We start from the raw sequence: 21,485 nt of genomic DNA, 5'->3' as shown, positions 1-21,485 counted from the left end.
AGAAATTTGAGTGAGGTTTAAAGTGATGCTCAGCCCACCCACACCACATAGGTCAAAGGGTAGCACCTACGTGGGGAGCTGTGTAGTGGTCCTGTCCCAGCAGGTGGTCAGAAACAGGCCAATAGCTCATCCTTTTTAGAATGAGTTGTAGCAGCACAAAAGCGAGTAAGCCTTTGGAAAGCAGTGTCATAGACAAGAATGATTAGTTCCCTGGGTATGCCATGGAAATCCAGATTAGCATGTGCTGTTAGCCCTTGAACAAAAGACAGAAAACCCTCCAGTCTTTTACAGGCTGCTTCCTGATACGTTCTGAATATATACAAGACCCTCTGCCCTTACAGGGCTTCAGTTCTCCTTCCTCACTGCCAAGCTCAGGCGTACTTATTCCAGATGTCTTGGCAAAGTCACTAGGTTACTCTGGGAGAGGAGGAAAAAAGGCCACAATGCTTTGATGTAGGAGAATACAGAAAATCTCTTTTTCCCACTTCCATCTGCACATTCTTAGTGAGACACCTGCAATCAGGCAGTCACTATTAATACAGAAAAATGGGTAGTCGTATTCAGTGAGCACAGCCAACTGAGGTATTTCTGATGCAAGGGCCACACAACTGACAGGATAGGTTTAGGGTTTTTTACATGGAAGCTCAACCAGAAGGGTGCTGGAAATGGGCAGAGGAACATGTTGCTGTGACATAAGGCACGGAAGGGTTGAGGTAGGTACCAGATACTGAAGAATAACTTCCTGTATGCATGCATATGTACAGCAGACACAAGGTAGCTGCGTGTTTGTGTGAAAGAGATTAATTGCATCCACATACAGAGGGTACCACAAATGGGAGATCATGCACTCCAGCAGTTACCAGGATTAGTAACATTGTACTCCTTACAGCCATGGGCCCACACAGTACCCTCCCAGGCACAGGTCCATACGTCTGTCCCATCTGTTGAGACTTTCAATACCATTTTCACATAAGCCAATTTTCTAGTAGCTAGTGACACTAAATTACCTGATCTAGGATATGTTTATATCAAGCTAGAAATCCCTATGTGAAGAAAATGCTACCTACTGTAAGACCAGGGGTCTTGTTAGCTACACATCAGAGCCTATTCCTACAACAGATTACTCAAAAGAGGTATCTAAATCTTATTTCCAAGCACACAAAAGGAGGCAATTCTTCTTATAGTGAATTATGAATCTGTAACAATTTTTCTGAAGTCTCCTGGTGAGACCAGTGAAACTGCTTTTCTGAAGACATAAATTCTAATTGTTTACATAACTGGAAAATGGATGAATTAATTAAAGGAAGCATATGGAGGGCTGCTAGCTGCACGGAAACTATTTCTGGCTCAGAAAGTTCCTGATCCTGAAATTAATGTGGGGCTGGGAGAGGCACCATCTTATGGCTTCTTCCAAAGACAGGATACTGGGATAGATTGAGCTTGTTTTGATTCAATAGAGGGTTGTTTTTAAGAGTGATGAGTTCAGACTTCACTTGTACAATTCTGGGACACTAAAAGGGAAAACTTCAATTTAGTCTTAACTTTTCTTCTCTGTCTCAGAGGGGTCTAAGAAAGATAAAGACAGGCAATGTGAAACAGCTGACTAAACACTTCTGAACTGCAAAAAAAATGAACATCACTTCCTTGGAAGTCATGTTAAAATCTCATTTTATTTGTCCTCTTTTAACAATTTTGTCTGTGGCAGCAATAGTATCTTACTTGTGTTATGTTTTGTCAATGTTTTTCCAGGTGTTCCTGAAGCAGAAGTTACTTGGTTTAAGAACAAGGTCAAGCTGTCCTTTGCTCATCATTTGCATGATGGGCTGCTGCTAATTCCAAATGTTTCTCTGTCAGATCAGGGGTTGTACTCCTGCAAGGCAGCCAATCTTCGTGGGGAGGTAACTGAAAGCTCCCAGCTGTTGGTTCTTGGTAAGTCCAGGGTATCTTGCACTTGCAGCAATAGTAAGATGCCTGCTGGCACATCTAGCCTGCAGAACTAACCAGAGGATGTGGAAGAAGGGACAGCATAGAGGCAGCCCTGTCCTAAGTAAGTGGTCAGTCTGCATTTGTTCTCTGGGCAGCATCACTTGAAACAAGGTGATGGCAAAAGGAAGTTAGATAAGGAGAAAGTGTCTAACCACAGGGACTGCACCTCCCAGTCCTGAAATAGTCAATTTCATTCTTATAGACTTACTACTTAAGCATTTATTAACCATTTTCTAAAGCGGCTTTCTTGTAATAAGAATGATGCCACTTTCTTCACTGTGAAGTTCTATGCCTCCACTGAGCAGCCTTTCTGTACATGCCTGTGTGATACTGACGTTTCACACCTATAAGGTGCATAAGCCAAGTGTGCTTTTAAAAAGTACTTCCTAGGTCCAGTGAATAGTGAAGTTTACTTTTCTTGGGTTTGTAAACAACAGACAGAAAGCATAGCTTGGTGATTTGAAAGGACAATGTCAGTCAGCTGTGAAGTACCGGTGGATGTGTGGGAAAAGGGTTTCCATTCCTAGTAACTCACCTATCATTTCTCCATGCCTGGCAGATGAATGATCCAACCAGACTATTTAAGTGCTTCCGTACATTTGATAGTGAAGTATCAAATTTTGAAACCTGGTCCCTGTTATTGGTGTAACACCATTAAAGCATCTGTTAACAGCTCTCATCTTTCATGACTACAGTGAGCACAAGTTCTATGGATGATGCAGCTTCCAGAGGAAGTTTTAAAGTGAGATTTCTCAGTTTCACAGACAACACTAAAATCCATTTATGGATGTTCACATGATTTCCCTGTGAATTCAGACTGGCTCTAGAAATTCAGTTAAAAAAAAAAATCTGGGGAAAATCATTATCATCTGGGTTTCCAACTATAAATAAGCACTCCCACAAGATCTTTAAATTCTTCTCTGATCTTATAAATGGGTTAGTTTTTAAAGATGGAAAGTTACTTTGAGTTGTGCAAGCTGCTTGTGTTTGTAGGCAAATGACATCTTTAGTTTCTTGATGGAAAGAAACAGTTCAGGCATCCATGACTCATACTTCTGGTGGTGAGTGTGATCAGCAATAATAAACTTGCTTAGTGTCTGCCATGATTTAATTGAAAGGGGATGAAGCCACCATTCACTTAAATAAAATATCCCATAATTTCCATGACAAACAGAATTGGGAATTATAAAAACGATGTGATTTTTAAAACATCATGGTGGATAATAAAGAACTAAATCCTGCAGCTCTCAGCATAGATTGATCCTCTTGAGCTCTGAGCTCTTAAGTCCTTTGGAGCTTTACCTAGGTATTTGGCAGAGTTATAACCATACTTAATAAGGGCTTTATCCAGGTTGTAGCAGACATTTAAAAGTTTCCCACTAACTCTCATGGACATTTGATTTGGCTTCTATGCTCTACAAATTCGCTCTTTCATCCAAGCTTCTTTATCTCTTGATACCATGTACCTTCATCATATGCAAAGGTCAACCAGAATGTCATGATAGCCTTCAGAGAATTTATTTTGTGGTCATGCTGATCCAGATGTTATTTTAATGATTTCTCTAGTGCCTTACCTAACATGAGGCAAAGTACACCTCCAGTAGTTGCCCAAAGTTGCTCAGACTGACCCTCTGAAATGGTAATATTGCAGCATGGTAAATAATGAAGCAATAGTTGGTGGTGGTTTTGTTGATGTCCCTGAGATGTTTTCTGCTATTGTGTTGCTCATCACTTCAGTTTCCCAATCTGTTACCAGAGCCTCCACGACCTCTTCCTTACCTAAAAGACTTAACATCAGTGCTTTCCAGTGCTGGGACCAGCACTCGTTCAGTGCTGACCTCTCCTTCAGGAACAAACATAACCATCAGTCCAGGGAGCTCTGCTCTCATAGGTAAGTCACGAGCTCTACTTTTTTCTTTTTTTTTTTTAATTAAAAACTGTTTAGAGTTTAGATTATAGTTATGCATCTGGTTACACGTTACAGTTAACCATCTGGTTACCCAGCCATGGAGCACTCGGACAAAAGACATCAAACCAACAGAGCACTGTCAGTCAGAATCACTGTCAGATTGTTCTCAGAACTCAGAAGCTCATTTAAAAAAGGAGGCCCTCTTATTAGTGTAATACCCAAAGCAGCCTGCAGAATAAGGGCTCCATTGTGCCACACGGTTACACTTTGCTACATGACAAAATCAATGTCTGCACAAAGACACATAAAGAAATAATTCCCGGTGAAATGCTTTTCATCCTTTTCTGCCTCTGATAGAGGTTTCTCCTCTTTACCCTGCAAGTTCTGTTACGTGCTGTAAAGTCCTTTCAGATCTGTGGGCATGATTAGTTTGCAAGGAAATTTCAGCCTTTTCTAAATTTTTTTATCATGCTGATCTTGAGCCTCTATTAACTGTCAGGCTGAAGTAGGCAAACAGCTTTTCTAATGGCCTTGTTACTGCATGCAGTGAAATCTTATGGAGTAATGCAGTTTCATGACACTTTTTAGAGGCAAGGATCTGAAACTTTTAGCAAAGGGTCTGTAGGTGGCCTGAGTTTTTTTAGCTCTAGTCTCTATAACTTCCAAAATATTCCTTGCTTACATTTAGTAACAATTTTAAGATTTTATTTTCACAGTGCAGACTTTATGTTTTTAGATTTGTATGTTTTACTTTTCCCCAGTGCTGACATATGCATATATTTGCAATGGGTTTTAGTGTGCAGCTCTGGATTATATTTCTGCTTGCACAAAAACTGCAGTGAAATAGTCCTTAGTAGGGAAAATGTATGAAGGTATTTATTAGTATCAAATAAATCATTTTGAGTATGGTTTTATTGTACTTACTGTTGCAAGACTGTGTCACACTCCTGTTACATCCATTTCCCCTCGGGTTTCCAAAAGAGGGCTTTTGTAGTTGTAGGGATATTTTTCTAGTTTGAAAGCAGTAATTGAACCACAAAGGGTATTCTGCACTGCCTGTGTATAATCACCTTAAAATTAATTTCATTTGGCCATCACCCTGCACCCTGCCATTCCACTTCAGGGACAAGAAAACTTGTAATTGTAATTGTAATAGGAAAATAGCAAACCAGTCTCATTCTTGAGGCAATTTGTTCCACTTGACTGGCATTTTACTGACCTGCATTTGGGGCCTACAGAAGCCTCCTGAGAGGTTTCTTTCTAATGAAAAATCAGCATGGAGTGGAACTATCTAATCAATTAGAAAGCTATAGTCTAATGTGCTGCATCATGTTGTATCACCAAAACAAATACGCAAACCATTCAGCTTCCATGTATGTTAATGAAAGAAAGGACTCATCTCTCAGATATTTTCTTTTTAATGTAGTTTACTCTGTATACTAATATGAGTATGGATTACAATCAAAGACTCTATATTTACTCTCAAATTTAGTTTCCCCACAGTGCAGTAAGAGAGTGCCTAAGGTTATCTTGGACTACTCTGATACCTTCATAATCACCTTTACTTGATACCTTTGCTTGAAATATTGCTATACTGGAAATAATATCTTCATGTATTTCTAAGCACCAGCTGCAAACACCAGTTTGAAACAACTTATGAATTTTTTAACGTGTGACCCATGTCTGTGTCCCCTAACCACAACATCGCCTTCAAACTGTCCACTAATTCTTTCTATTCTGCCACCCAGCCAGTTGACTTTAATCCTGTTAAGACTTTCATCTGATTACATTGGGATGTTTGCTGTACATGCCCTGCATGCCCCATACAAAAACTGAAAAATTTCTGTTTGAAGGGTTCCTTGTCTGTGCTACTCCTGACAGGTACCAGTATCGTGGGACTCAGAAGGCATTGAATTAGACTTGATATTTAGAAAGCTAAGGATATGAGGATTTGTTGAGTAGAGAAGGAAGACAGAACATGTGCAAAGGAACGGAGTGAAGTGTGGAGAAAAGGAGTGATAGCTAAACTTTGGGGAAACCTTGTATTTTAAAGGAGCTAAAAGCTAATTTGAAAATATTATGTTAGAAGCAAATTCAAGTATGGGTTCACCATGTTTTAAGAAAAATGGGAATTAAAACTGCATTAAATACTGGATTGGTGCCTTTGGATGGGGCAGAGAAGGGGAAAATAGAGGAGCAACAGAAAATTAAATTTGCAAATGAAAACTTGTTTGGAAATTAACAACTGTATAAAATATAACAGCAATTAACAAGCTGAGTTAAAAGGAGAGAACTGATGCCTCCAGATTATCATACATCACACGAACATTCTTCTACGAAGTGGAATCATGCAATACTTTCACTATCTTTTCAACCATTTGAAACAATCAGCTTGCTCTCTGGAGGCAGGTCCTGTGTGTTTCTTCTATACAAATTTCAGGGTTTTACATAAAGTAAAGGTCAGGGCCATAACACAAATACCTGGTTTGGAGGTCTTCTCATCGTCAAGGGTCACTGAATGATCATTTGTGTGCCTTCACTATGGAAATAGAGGAAAAGATCTGTTAAGGATCCATGCCCTGCCCAATGGAATCAGCAATTTACCTCTTAAGATATAGCACAAAATGCCTTTTTTGCATGAACTTACAGGAACATTTTTTGTCTTATGTACCTCTTACTTTTCATTCTAAAGGGTTGAGATTTCAGTCAGCTTTCTAGGCCTAAATCCTCACTCAGTTAGAGAGCATGGTAATGGCTTACACAGATCATTGTAGAGCACTGCCGTAGTCCCCAGCCCTCACATTCATCGCCAGTTTGTGTAGTAGACACTTCTGTGTCATCTGAAGGACAAGACTTCCCTCCAAGCAGAAGCTAAGACACCCATGAGTTTAGGAATATTTCTGGGTTTTACAGTAGTGCAAACTGGCAATCAGTGATGAGCAACAGACCATCACGCACTTGCTGATGTCCTTGATTCACGGAAGGTCACAAGAAGACTTTGTACAACACGTAATATAGAACACAGTAAATTTCTGAAGTGACACCAGTTTTTATTTCTTTGGAAAACTTACAGGTTAGACCTTAGTCTTTGCAAGGTTTCTGTCTTTCAGACTTTTACAATTTTAATACAGGTTTCCTCAGTGTTGTTAATGAAAGTGTTACAAGAACTTACATCCTTTTCTCAGAAGGAAATTCTTTCTTTTTGTCACCTGATAAGACCTTATTGATTATTTTTAGCAATATTCATAACCATTTGACTTCTGTAAGTCCTGATTACTTTGTGGAATTAACTTTTTGATTTAAAGGAATGTCCTAAGTTCATGTATTTTCAATAGTTTATTTATGCTACAAGTATCATGTCATGCTGCAAGAGGTTTTTTTACACAACTCCCTGGATACTTTTCCATGGGTCTTCAGCTTTATAAAGGTTAATTTTGGCAAAACTGAAGTTGTAGGACCTGGTGTCCCTGACTTCTAACGCTCAGAAAAGGCTTTTTCTGAGCCTTTCAAGAAGGCCTATCAAGAATACTTGTTTTCATTTGGGCTCAAACTTGTTCAAACTTGAACCCTGTATTTGAAAACATTTCATTGAGAAAGTCTGAGGATCTTAGAAATACTAGTGGGGGTCCACTTCAGTTTCTCGTATTTACTGTGACCTTCCTGGAAACATCAGCAGACTTGTCAAAAGATACAAAATACAGTATAAAGATGTCACCTTAGCACAGAAGAATACTGTGTTTACTGCAGATATTTGCCATAGTGAAAGCTGAAGCTTTAATGAGTTTGACATACATTTAAGTGGGGACTCTTACAGGAACAATGGAAGAAGGTAAAAAATTAATACTTCTATAGAAATGTGGAACTACCTATAAAGTGTCACTGTAAAGGAATAAAAATGTTGAAGGAGAATGTACTTTGCTTGTAACAGCAAGTATTTCTTGGCATCTGTTGCTTTGTTTAAATGTTTTGTGGCACATGAGCTCTGAGTAGCACAGAAAATGTTTGTGAGCACAGTTGATAGATTTTCTCCCAGAGCTTCCAGTCCATGTCCTGCATGGGTTTTGGTTGGGTTTTGGGGGAGGGGGGGGTTGGGGTGTTTATTTGGGGGGGGGGAGGTGTCAGAAATCTTGATTGTATGTGATTTCTGAAAACATAATGTGCACTTGAGGATATGTATAATGAAGGAAGAGGGAGAATGGGGATTGCTTAATAGCACAATGTGTGTAATTAAATAATGGCTCTGGACTGTATGAGACATCCAAGAGAAGAGATGCATTTTCATTTTGGATTGCAGCACAGGGCCATGAATTTATTGAGAAAAGGGAGCATAAACTGTTAAGATGGCTAGCATCTGAAATGAACTGAAAATCTAAATCCTACTTAGCACAGTGCAAAACTTAAGCAATATATTTAAAAGAGCAAGAAGTCCTTACTTGTAGGAGGTTCTGAGAATAACTGTAAAGTTAGATAGTAAAGTGTACTTTTTGTGACCAAAAAAAAAAAAGTACAGTCAAATGTAAAAAAAAAAGAAAATACTCTTGCTCCATATTTATTGTGCTCTCCCTGATGACTTCCATATCAAATATGTTCACTTCACAAATCAGAACCTGATTGTACTAGCTGCAAGCACTGCAAGCACAGTCCTAGAAAGCAGACATCTCTCTGGTTTTATACATTATCCCCAGTGTCCACAGAGTTAGAGCAGCTTCATTGCCAACTTCATTGCTGCTTCAGAAGATGAAGAGCTGGACTACAAATTCCTGTTCTGCAAACACCACTGTTACTTGGCGATGAAGCTCTTGTTAGAAAAAAAGTAGTAAAAAGCACCCTTTCACATAAAAGATGCAAAGGATTCCCCTTACTAAAGCGAGTATTTCCCTCTCATTCTTCTTTTATTGTCAATAGTATATCCCCCTTGTTTTCTTGTAGCATCTTTAGATGTCCAGGTGCCACTTTGCTTCCAATGACCTGCTTTTGCAGTATGAACAAGGGACTTATTCTGAAAAAGCCCACTACATTAGAGCCAAAGCCCAAAGGTCAGGAGGGTTTTCAGTCTCTTTTATTATAGGGGCCCGTTTTAAACCTCTGGCTAGTGTTTGCCTATCTGTAGATTTAAAGGTTAAAATCATGGCTATCTGAGAAGTTATTTTATACATCTTGTTCTTCCTCTTCACTCTTTATAATAAACTGGCCATCATGTTTGATGAACAGTTCTAATATTAAATAATATTTTTTAGAAAGTTTATTTTACACTAATAATCCACTGTGATGAGGATAAAGCTCCAGTTGCATTCATGGGATAATCTGTTCTGTTAATTGTGTTTTCTAATTCCTTCCATTTTTGTCTCAGTGAAAGTTTTGCCTTGTCACACTAATTTATGAGAATTCCCACTTAAGTGACATTTCTACCAAAATAAGAATTAAAATTAATATCAAGAGTATGCCATTATCATTGCAATTAATTCACCAATCACATTCTAACACGTTGATTACATTCTAAACATTGTATAAAGATCATACAGCATTGCAGTATCTTCCTTCCACATCAGACTATACCATAGCATTTCACTGAAATGTGTGGCTTTTCATTTGCACAGGCGCACTGTGTACGCCTGTGTACAGTGTACACAGTATGTGATGTGCAGGCAGATACCCCGGCTTGGTTGAACATTTTGACCACACTGATACAGTGGGGAGGTTTCAGGCAATCAGACACTAGTCCTAGTGTTTGTTTTCCAGGCAATCAGACACCAGTCCTGTATCTTCCAAATTCTGAAAGTCCAGTCAAAAGATCAAGGTCCTCTAGGCAATCTGCTGCCTTGGAGTTTATTGCTCACTGCTGTTTGGTGCCATGAATGAGCTAATCTGAGAACCACTGAGCTACAGCAGTGGTCCAAATGCTGCCACATAAAATAACATCACTAGCCTCTAGGCAACATCTGGTTTAATTTTGGGGTTGTGTCAAGAGTTGCAGCCCTTGAACTTGTGCCTCTAAGCTTTTCCACGATAACTGACTGATTCTTTTCCAACATAGATATAAATGATGCAGAGCTCCACCAAGGCAAGTTTTGTTGAAAAACTAGGGGTACTGGATTTGCCACAGGTATCCCAGGCTGGAGACCTGTCATTCTGCCAGCTCCTTCACAGAAAAGATCTTTTAGCCTCTTCCACAATTTAAGCTTTGCCCTAGAGTAAGAGATAAGGGAGTTTTCAAATACTGTCAGGTTTTGACCTATTGACAAAAGGACTTGCCCATTCTAAATTCTGAAGCACCCTCTCCATCCATGTTGGTTCTTAAAACCTCTCCCAAATGTCTAAAGCATTTTGTCAATAGGACAGAAGTTACAGCCTCTCTGAAACAAGCAGCACTGGCTTTCCTGAATCTATCTGTCCTTCAACTCCTCTGCTCTGTCGTTGTTAGTTTCCTGAGCTGCTGATGCATTAGGATGTAGCAAGCTGATTTTGGCTCAAGAAATACAGAAGGCACTGACATTTGCAACTTGGGGAAATGGTGTTATGCATTAGCTCTTGCTCTGTCTTTTGTTGAACTCCTTGTATTGTACTGCTTGCCCCATACACCACTTTTGAGTGTTATTTTTCTCCGATGAGTGTACTTGTACAAGCTGGAGCTGTAGCAATGGTGGGACAAAAGTTTAGGCTTACTTGGCACTCCTTTTCCATTTTTGTTATGCTCTGAATAAACCAATCAAAGTTAGCTCAGGAGGTCATTTCAGCATGCCATATCGATTCTCATAGGTTCTACTTTCATGATTTTCATTGGTGATTGTTTTGAATGCAATCTTCATTAATACAAGTTTCTCAGCATGTAGGATTCCTATTGTGAGAGTAATTTTTTGAAAACAGTATTACTACCAGAGCTTGAAAATTGCTTGCTTTTTTAATGGGCCCACCATATGGCTGTATATTTGGGAACACTTTTTTACAGCCTCTGTGTGGCACGGAATGGGCCTAACTCAATTTTTGTTGAATATGGTGTAAACTTACAATGTTATGTAAATGATATCCAGTAACAACAACAAGTGTGGCATTGGATGACTTGTTTAGGTGTTTTGAGAACTGTTTAAAAAACATGTCATATGTTTAGCATAGTAAGTTTCAACTGCTCCTTTGGAGCCATAAATAGTTCTTTTAATTACTTACTTTTAAAAATCCTAATGTCATCAGCTGTATTGGCCTATTTCAGGAATTCTCAAATACATGGCTTTCCTTGTCTAGCATAAATTCGTGTTCATTTGAACTCCTTAAAACTATTAAAGATTATACTTACATTCTTTATTTTGGGGGTTTTCAGGACCACATTACTTTTTATAAGCTTTATTTCAGTTAGTTTATGAAAGCACTAAGAAGTAATTTGCATAACTCTGACTTAAGTGTCTGTTTAAATTAACACTGTACTATACTGAAAAGTCTTTCCCCATAAGACAAACTGTAAAGGCTTTTCTCTTAGTTTTGCCATTTCAGCAGGATGGGTTTAAATAAATATGATTTTCAGGCATGACCTTACCTACCTTCATTTGGTTTGAAAGCATTTTAAAAAGCTGAATACATCCTGCCAAATTTTCTTTCTTATGTTACGTACAGGATGGAATTAAATTTAACTCCATTAGTTTTAACACTGATTTTTCATTTCAGTTACCTAAGGACAAAATCAGGTATGTCATGAAATTGGGGAAGTATTTCTCCGTGCCAGTTTGATCCCACCTACATAATGTGAACACAGTAGTACAATATGAAGTACACATAGTAGTTCCACACCGAGCTTGTATATGTTCAGATTGATCTGTGGCTTCTCTGCATTTTGTTCCAAGCATTTTGTTCTTCATTTCATCCTTAATCTTATTTCTATTATGAAAGTATATTTTAACTCTTTGAATGTAGAGACAAGTGTGAAAATACTGTCAGGTTTTTCTGTATCTGCATTATAATTTATCACTTTAATCCAGTGAACTGTTGTCTACCACATTTTTCTGTCAGGGTTCAGTAAAACACATACAGAAGCACAGAATTGTGTAGGGATTTTAGCTTGCTTTATTTCAGTTTAATATAATTAATAATTCTGCTACCAAATCCCTTCTTTCCTCCTTTGCCAGGAGTTGTCATCAGTCGTCTTTCATCTACCAATTTTATGTTTGGACAGGTACATGTTTGTGACTTGCAGAGGCAGGGACATAGGCCTTCTGGTTCAGAAGTCTAGCTGAAGTTCCCTGTGAACTTTCTGTGCTGCATTTATTGTACTTTGTGACTTACTACAACATCCAGTCCCTAACCGAGATGCTTTTTTCAAATTCAGCCTTTTTTGTTGTTGAACAGGCTGCCCAGGGAGGTTGTGGAATCTCCTTCTTTGGAGACATTCAAGACCCGCCTGGACATGTTCCTGTGTAACCTTATCTAGGTGTTCCTGCTCCGGCAGGGGGATTGGACTAGATGATCTTTTGAGGTCCCTTCCAATCTCTAACCTACTGTGATACTGTGATACTGTGATACTTTTAACTAAAGCAGCACAAACATTTGCCTGTTTTGCAAGGAGTTATCACTGATGAATAGCAAGTAGATAAAACTGGACTACAAGCACATAGCGGAACATTAATACCAGTGAATACAAACTGCATACAAGTGCATGCTTATATCCAGGCTATGCTACCCAGAAACAGGAAATAATTTCCAAAGATGAATGTGTTAGTTACTTGGTTTTTTATTGTGCTCTGTTTCTCATTTAATACACATAAAACATTATCCCACAGCTTACGTATCCATACAGGTAGAAAACATATAGGAAATGTCACTTGTGAAATGTGGTTGATAGGAGTTAGTAAAATTTTATTATAAATGTTAAAAAAAAGTAATAATTACTAGTAGAATGTGTCTATCTTGGGAATAGTGTTTTGGGGGTTTCCCCCATGTTATTGGTTGTTGGCTGTTTCTTTAACTCACATTTTATATATACATCTTGGAAGAAGAAATAGAATCATAGAATCAACTAGGTTGGAAAAGATCTTGAAGATCATCAAGTCCAACCTTTACCCCAAGACTGTCAAGGCCACCACTGAGGTCAGACTAACAGGCCCGTAGCTCCCAGGGTCTTCCTGCCCTATTTGTAGAGAGGTGTCACACTAGCCAACCTCCAGTCCTCTGGGACCTGCCCACTAGACCAGGACTGCAGATAGATGATGGAGATTGGCTTAGCAAGGTCCTCTGCCAGTTCCTTTAGCATTCTTGGGTGGAAACTGTCTGGCCTCATAGACTTTTGTATGTTTAAGTGGAGCAGGAGATCACTAACCATTTCTTCCTGAACTATGGGGACTCCAATCAGCTCCCCCTCTCTGACATCCAACTCAGGGAACTGAATACCCTGAGAATGGCAAGTGTGACTATTAAAGACTGAAGCAATGGCAGCATTAAGTACCTCAGCCTTTTCCTCATCCTCAGTCACTAGGTTTCCCCTAGTATACAATAGAGGATGGAGGTTCTCCTTGGCCCTCACAGAATCACAGAATCCCAAGGGTTGGAAGGGACCTCAAAAGATCACCTAGTCCAACCCCCCTGCAAGAGCAGGGTAACCTAGAGTACCTCACACAGGAACTTGTCCAGGCGGGCCTTGAATATCTCCAACGTAGGAGACTCCACGACCCCCCTGGGCAACCTGTTCCAGTGCTCTGTCACTCTCACAGTAAAAGAGTTTTTCCTGATGTTCACATGGAACCTCCTATGCTCCAGTTTACACCCATTGCCCCTTGTCCTATCACTGGACATCACTGAAATAAACCTAGCTCCATCATCCTGACACTCACCCTTTACATATTTGTAAACATTGATGTGGTCACCCCTCAGTCTCCTCCAAACTATAGAGACCCAGCTCCCTCAGCCTCTCCTCATAAGGGAGATGCTCCACTCCCTTAATCATCTTAGTTGCCCTGCGCTGGACTCTCTCCAGCAGGTCCCTGTCCTTCTTGAACTGAAGGGCCCAGAACTGGACACAATATTCCAGATGCGGCCTCACCAAGGCAGAGTAGAGGGGGAGGAGAACCTCTCTTGACCTACAATAGTATGTAAGGCAAATAAAATAGTCAGTTCTAGGAAGACTATATTGTTCTGCCTGAAAATAAACATTTTTAAAGAAAAGCAGGTATGAACGAGGGCCCTTTGCACATTGAAGTCAATTTCAGTTCCTCCTCATCAAACACCTTTTGCTTTCTTCATTGATTCTGTGTAGACTATTTGCAAATGCAAACAGTAAAACCAAGCTCACAGCATGTCTTTGTCAGTTGTCGTGGCTATATGCTGACCTATAGAAATCCCTGCAATCATCTTAAAAGACAAGCCAGTTATAAAAAATTAGAATACTGTAGGCAAATGCATACTGCCACTTATTAAATTTGTCCGTTTCCTAAATATTCCTTTGTTTTCCATTGGATTTAACTTAGGCAGCCTTAAACTTGTGAGGCTGAAATCCTTTCATTGCCTTATAAATAAAAGTGGAAAAGGGAAGAGGGGAGACTATTGTGAGAAGTGTGCACTCTCACATTCTGCCTTTTACTTTCCGTTTTCCTTCTTTTTAACAGTCATCTGTAATAACTATTTCTTTACCAGTGAAACACTGTCATTGCAACTGCAGTGCCTACTGTGTGCATCACTTGCCTCCCACCCAGGAGAGCTTGCTCTTTGTAATACCTATTGCACACAAAGCGAAGCAGCTACAAAAAGCAGCTTTATTCAGCCCATACCTTTCCAGGCAGGCAGGGCTTGCCCACAACAGGGGACACAGCAAAGAGCTGTGTAGCCACTGCAGCAGCAAGAGGCCCAGTATTTATCCTCCCAGGGAGCAGATGGCTTCTCCCCAGTGCTATGTATCTAACTCTTAGCATAAGAAAGACTGGGACATGCCATGGGGTAACCACTGACTTTTTCCATTTTGTATGAGTTCTTCATATGAGCAAGAAAGCTTAAGTTCTCGCAGGCAAGGCAGCATCTTCTGCCATAGGAATAGTGTAATTGGAGTATGCCTAGGGGCAACAAGCAGACAAGACTACAGCAGCCCAGTCCCTAGTGTTAGTTAGTGACCCAAGTCAAAAGAAAGGTAGCAAGGATTCCTAAGCAAGGTAATGTGATGCTCAAGTCACAAAGATCTGGTCTTTACAATAGCTGGAAATCAAACTGTTCAGGCTTTGTGGGTAGATTAATGAAAACAGTATTTTTATTCTTGCAGTGATAGGCACCTCAGTACAGTATAGACAAACTTTGAAGGGAAACTGAAATATTTAAATAAAATCTTGATTGCAGTAACTATAAGGCATCTTACTTCTCTTTTAGGAACCGTACTTGCTAAGTACATACTAGTTGAGAATCTCCTCAGGTGGACAGACAAGAATGAAAGGAAAAACAGTAACAAAAAGTCACATTTCATTGTCTGTTCATCGTGTACTGCAGCTGCAAAGGCATCATATTTATATCCTTGTTTGTCTTAGTGAATAATAAATAATAATTAAATGACATGGAGATAATGAAGAAATATCAGCTGATGCAATTATTCCTTAATCTTAGAACACTCTTCCATTTCTAGTATTTTGGATTTGTGCTCTTCCTTTCTATATCCAGTTCCTTTTGAACAGTGCTAATGTGAACATTCATGTTACATTTGTTTACATAATATACTTTTATGTTTATTTGTTTATATAATACACTTCTTTCAGAAGATATTTTGTATACAATAAAGTAATTCATTACACATACATACTAATATAAACATGAGTGTAAAACTGCAGTATAACAAAATAACAATCAGCATAGATTGCATTCACAGAACATTAGCCAGACCTTTTAAGTATAAGTGATATGCATGGAAGTGAAGTACTAACCTAAGCCACAAGCAGTCCAACATATACTATCCCTTGCACATGGATTTTCTGGCTGCCCATCCCTGCAATTGGTGTGGATGGATTGCACCACACAAATAGCCTAGATTTTCTTTTTTCCTGGGAGATAAGTAAGGCAACTTACAAATCTTTGCCAGGATATGCAAACTGTGCATACACCTGCCTCACAACAGGAAGGAGTGACTGAATTCCTTGTTTTGCTTTGCTTGCATGCATGGCTTTCTCTTTCCCTATAAAACTGTCTATCTCAACTCATGAGTTTTCTCATATTTACCCTTCCAGTTCTTGCCCCCATCCCACTGGAGGGGAGTGCGCAAAAGGCTGTGTGGTGTTTCATTGCTGGCTGGGGTTAAAACTTAACAGGTTGATCAACTGGCTTTTGTATAATTGTTTTTTTAAACTGATGAGAAGGTACTCATTATCACAATATTCCTATTTCTCATAGTGAGAAAATGAGGAGAAAACGGGATGGAATTATCTTTTTCCCCTAATTTTGACCTCTTCAAAGCATGTAATTTTGCAGCAAGTTCAGTATTTAGCAGGTTTCCTTCATGTCCCTGTTTTTAGGTTGTGCTGTGGATGGTCATCCAACCCCAAACATCACGTGGCTTTACTCTGGTAAGCCACTCAGTCTGCGGCATCGCCTCCTGGCAGCAGGACAGATTCTTCAGATACTCAATGTTAGTGATGCTGCTGATGGTGAATTCAGCTGCCTTGCTCAGAATGAGGCTGGGTTGCTTACACAAAAAACATCCCTGGCTATACAAGGTAACTTAACAGTTTCAGTGAAGCCTTGCCATGGACTTCCCTGCACTGCCTTTCTTACCTTAGATTTCTCCTCTCTGAAGCCAGGACTGTCATATGCAGCAGGAAATGGATGTTCTGATGTTTTACTGCCAATAATATAGATTTGCAGGACTACCAGGTCCCTTAGAGACTCTTAGGTTTTATTTTACGAAAATCGTACCTGATGTTTCTGGCCTGATGAGCATAAAACATACCATATTGATTCAAGGTAGGCTTATGCTTGTTGAGTCTGGACAACTTTCTTGTCCAGAAATTCAAGATAAAGATGTCATAATTTGAAGCTCTAAAATTAAAAAGCCTGTGTGTTCATCTGCTAAAGTCACTGTTTCACAGTCTTGTCTTGCTTGAAAAGCCTTCACCTGTAAAAATGGTGCAACTGTTATGTTTACTGTAGAAATAAGCTGAAGGTGATAAAGCCACAGAACAGAGCAGTGGAAACGGGTTGGAACAGAAAATGCAGCTTTCATGGCTCCAATTATCAGGAATGAAGGATGGTGAAGAATTTAACCTTACCTTAAATTTTGTCACAAAGTTGTGTTGCAACTCCCTCATTCATCTTCAGGATGGATGATCTGTATGATCTACCTGGTGAGAAACAGACTGTTGTAAGATCACAGAATCACAGATACTGCTGGTAACTGCAATTAACCACATCTTCACTAAATCACATCCTTTTAAAACTATAGATGTAATGTCCTGCACCACTGGCCTCTGGCTTCACTTAACTGCTCCACTATATCATTCACTTTCCATGCCTGATGCTTCTAAGCACAAAAAAAAATGGTGCATTTTTTACATGAAAGACAGTGGCTTACATCATCTGGAATTCTGTTCCATCTTGTTCATTGCCTGATGCCCTGTAGGCATAGGTAGCTCCCCTTCATGTGAGTCCAAATATTTAATCCTGGAGAATGCCTCTAACTCTTTTTCAGAGGCCTCCTGATGGCAGTTTTGGAGTGTTAACATGCCTCCTCCATGCTTTTTGGCAGAATACAAATGGTCAGTGGACAAGCTGATGGCTTGTTCAGCTTCCTGTGGCCACAAAGGCATACAGCTGCCCCAGCTGAGGTGCTTACTGGATGGGGCTGAAGTCAACATATCCTACTGCAAAGAGAAGCCCAAGCCAGCCCTGCAGCCCATCGCATGCAACAGGAGAGACTGCCCTTCACGGTTTGTCTGGCTCATGTTAAAATGTCATACATGCTTTTAAGACATGCTCGAAGAGTTCTTTGAACTGGGTATGATGCCATTGCAGGCTCTCTGGTGCCTGTCTGGAGGAAAGTCATGGCTAAAGGGGAATATATGAGTGCTTAACATAATCAGTTGGGAATTTGTAGGAACATTTATGGAAAACTGACATTACATGGTAGAAAGAGAGTTTACTCCTTCCGTAATTAGGTTAGAAAAAAATAGAGAACCTATTGCCTACTCTTTATTAGCAAAGTTCACAGCTTGAGTTGTCTTGGGTGATTCCAGCCTTAGCCTATGTTGCATGTGAATATCATCCCTATTCTGGGCTGCATACATGTGGGTATTGTATGGTCACATCTTTTTTGCATTCCACCTGGCTTCATACCAGTTTATCCCAACCATATAGCAGACAAGAAGATAGATTTAGGAGCTATTCTGGTGCTTTATTTGAGTTCTCATGGTGCCTGAACATCAACATGGGCAGGACTATAGCTGCAGCTGCAAATAATTTCCTTAGCAGAGTGGAACATATTTTGTAAAATGGGCACATCTTGTCAGATCTAGTGGGCATGAAGCAGGGTCAGACTGAGTTTTGCCTCATTTTTGAGATTGCTAGCTTGTGGTTTCCTCGAGAATTTGACTCTCTGCCACCATAATCCCCTGGTTTTCAGTTACTGTTTAACACAGTGGAGCCAGGACAGCTTGAAAGACTTATAACTACACTTTAGGTCTTCCTCTGATGCCTCTTACCCATGCAAAACACTTTCTTTCTTTGACACCCTTTGGTGCAAAGAAACATACATCCTGAATGCCTATCCAGAGAGTCAGTGTAGTGTTATACTCCCTACATGTTAAAAATGTCCTACTTTTACAATTTAATGGCTCCTTACCTGAGATGTGTAAACATGCTTTTACATATTTTTCTGTTTTTTTACTCCCTCCTCTCCCTTATTTCCACTGTGGACATGGTCTGTTTCAGTATACAAGCATTTAAAGTAGTCAGGATCTCAAGAGAAACTCAGTACAACTTCAACAATGATTTGGGACTCGCATTAAAAAAGAGTCTAAGCTAAGGCAAGGAAAGGCTAAGTAACCTGATGAGAAGTAAGTGGCCAGATTTACCATTCTTGCTGAGTCTCGAGTATATGGCAGGGCTCTGTTTGATTACCTTTAAAAATATATCCTACCCCTCTTTTCAGGCAAGTGTTTTCTGAGCTGCCAGCTGAGTCATAAGATGGAAACCAAAAGAGATTTGATGAAATATGAAACATGCTCATTAGCAGCAGTTTTCCTTGGTGATGGCAGTAAATTCCATGGGAATGGTTTATGTCTTTTTATACCTTCCCTGAACTGTAATGCAGCCCACAATCCTCCCTCAGCTCTTGAGCAACTGGTGAGATGTAAGCTTGGAAATAAAAATTGATTGAAATGCAGAGCAGAGCTTTATGAGGGATGTAGAAATTTCAGATTCCATCTCACCAAACTGCATGAAAATAGCAGCAGCGTTTTTGTTTTCCGTACTGGGAATGTTTTTGTTTATATACTTGTTTCTGTGACCATGGGAGTTAATCACCTGCAGAAGACTGAGAAATAGTAATGGATGCCTCTCCATGGGACTCGAAACCACCTATTGCCTATTTTGTAGAGTGATCATAAACATTGCTGGTGAGAGATGTGACAGGAACTATTTTCCTCCTAGTAACACACAAATCATGTTGAATATCCTGAAACTTAATGAAGCAAACTGCTGACTTGACCATAAAACTCTTCAGGAAACTGAAGATCAGTTATTAGTAATTAACCAGTTGCATCCTTCCTGTTCCTACCTACTGCCTTCCCAAACCAAAGTGTATGAGTGTTTCACTTCATGATCCTTAACAAGACAAAATGCATTGTCCATCTTTGTAAGAGTTTGGATCTGTAATATTATTTTCTGCTGTTACAGGCTTTTACTAGTTAGACTGGGTTTTTTTAAACCCAGCACACAGAAGTTCAGAGCCTTAGCCTCAGATGGCAAATGCATGGTCTGAGCTCAAGAGGAAAAAGAAAGGTGCCCTTTGTCCTTTAGCTCACTGTGCAGCAGCCCCATCCCTGAGCAACCTTCAGGCTTTTCTGGATTATCCTAGCTGTAGGGGCATAACAAAGCAGGCAGATGCCAGCAGGACCCAGCAGGCTTTTGTCTATTCTGTCAGACGCAAGTTCAAGGGGCCTGTGAGCTACTCCAGCGAATTTACAGGCATAGTTTTCCATGCTAAGGGGTGTAAATGGGCTAGTCAGTGCTGGCATTGTGACTGTAGACTGTGGCAGAGGCCTCTGTTGCACACTGGTATGAAAGCAGCCATGTCCAGCTCCTGTGCCTGGGCTAGGAATACTTAGATTTTACAAACAGCCTTAAAGGCTAGAAAATTAATTCTGGGCCCAAAGAGCCTTGAGAGATAGTGTAAGTAAAAATGTGCTCTTCTCAGCTTTCATCCTCTGAGCACGTTTCAGTGACTACTATGGGAGGCTGAGGTACTCAGCACTTTGCAGGACTGCACCCTAAATGAACCAGCCATTGTTGCCTTCCTTGGTCTAATAAATAAAGATCTGTTGACATCAGTGATCCTGCAGATGGTGACATGTATCTGCTCCCTGACCTATTTTCCTTTCTCTCACAGGTGGATGGTAACGTCGTGGTCTCCTTGCACACGGAGCTGCGGCGGAGGCATCCAGATTCGGCGAGTGACGTGTCAGCGCCTGACAGTGAAAGGCAACTCTGTCCCAGTGTCAAATGAGGCTTGTGCCCAGGTGTCGAAGCGCCCTGTGGACACACAGAATTGTAACAGGCAGCCCTGTGTTGAGTGGTTTGCCTCCTCCTGGGGCCAGGTAAGGAACAAGCCAGGAGTCCAAGGACAGCCTCAATAGTGTGTGCTAGAAAAACACAGAAAATGACAGGAGTGATTTTCACCCTCGTATCTTTAGCTTACAGTCTGCAGGCTTTTCAGGAGGCAGCTAAGCTACTCAGCTCTTTCAGCTCCATGTCTGATGCATGGCATGCTTGCATTTCTGTAGCTTCCCACGATCCCTAGAAATGCTGCTTGTAAACAGGACTTTTACTGGGAATCTCTGTATCATCCCCAGTGGAAAGGTTTGAAACTCCTCTTTATAGTGACAGGTGACAAATCTGGGAAACAGCCTTCTCCAAGTTTTAATTTCCTTTATCACCTAGTGAGTGTTCAGTTTTGGCTGGCAGGAGTCAGGACTGATTACTGTGATAGGTTAGGGGCAGGGGGCTGTACGATAACCCAGTTTTACAAAGTTACTGATGTTGCCTGAGAATGCTAAAGAAACGGGACCTTTCTTGATTTGCTTTATGATGAACAGCAGAATGGAGGGCTAATTGCATTTTCAGGCTACTTCATGCTGGTTTGCAGATATCCAAATTCTCTCCTTGCACCTTCATACAATGAACAGATGTTAAAAAGCTTCACTCCACAAATAACAAATGTTATTAAGTATTTAGAGTTATTAAGTTTTTAGAGTTAAATAACTTTATTGTGGGGAATCCACAGAAGAGTTATGTCTTTGTCTCTCTGAGCTATGAGATTTCCTGAAAAGATGCTTGTCAATATGTTATCAGTTATAGCCTGGGACCAGTTATTACTATGTGCTTTCCTCCCTTACTCTCCACTCCAGCTTGACAGAGCCATATGTGAAAGTTG

At 40.1% G+C, this 21,485-nt stretch overlaps 1 protein-coding gene across 2 annotated transcripts in view; it reads left to right on the top strand.

Moving 5' to 3' along the window:
- The window catches only part of ADAMTSL1 (ADAMTS like 1), a 183,501-nt gene that overhangs the window by 155,506 nt on the left and 6,510 nt on the right, over positions 1–21,485 (top strand). For both annotated transcript variants that reach the window (XM_061359996.1, XM_061359995.1), the window contains 5 exons: positions 1,750–1,929; positions 3,743–3,877; positions 16,354–16,554; positions 17,583–17,763; positions 20,442–20,649. In XM_061359996.1, the coding sequence (XP_061215980.1) occupies positions 1,750–1,929; positions 3,743–3,877; positions 16,354–16,554; positions 17,583–17,763; positions 20,442–20,649 (905 nt within the window). The remainder of the gene's footprint in view (positions 1–1,749; positions 1,930–3,742; positions 3,878–16,353; positions 16,555–17,582; positions 17,764–20,441; positions 20,650–21,485) is intronic.

Source organism: Neopsephotus bourkii, unplaced genomic scaffold, assembly GCF_033783945.1.
Source record: "Neopsephotus bourkii isolate Nb327-2 ecotype Australia unplaced genomic scaffold, CSIRO-AGI_Nbou_v1 NB_1002, whole genome shotgun sequence".
In the NCBI taxonomy this organism is placed as follows: domain Eukaryota; kingdom Metazoa; phylum Chordata; class Aves; order Psittaciformes; family Psittacidae; genus Neopsephotus; species Neopsephotus bourkii.
This window is presented reverse-complemented; position numbering and strand designations above follow the sequence as displayed.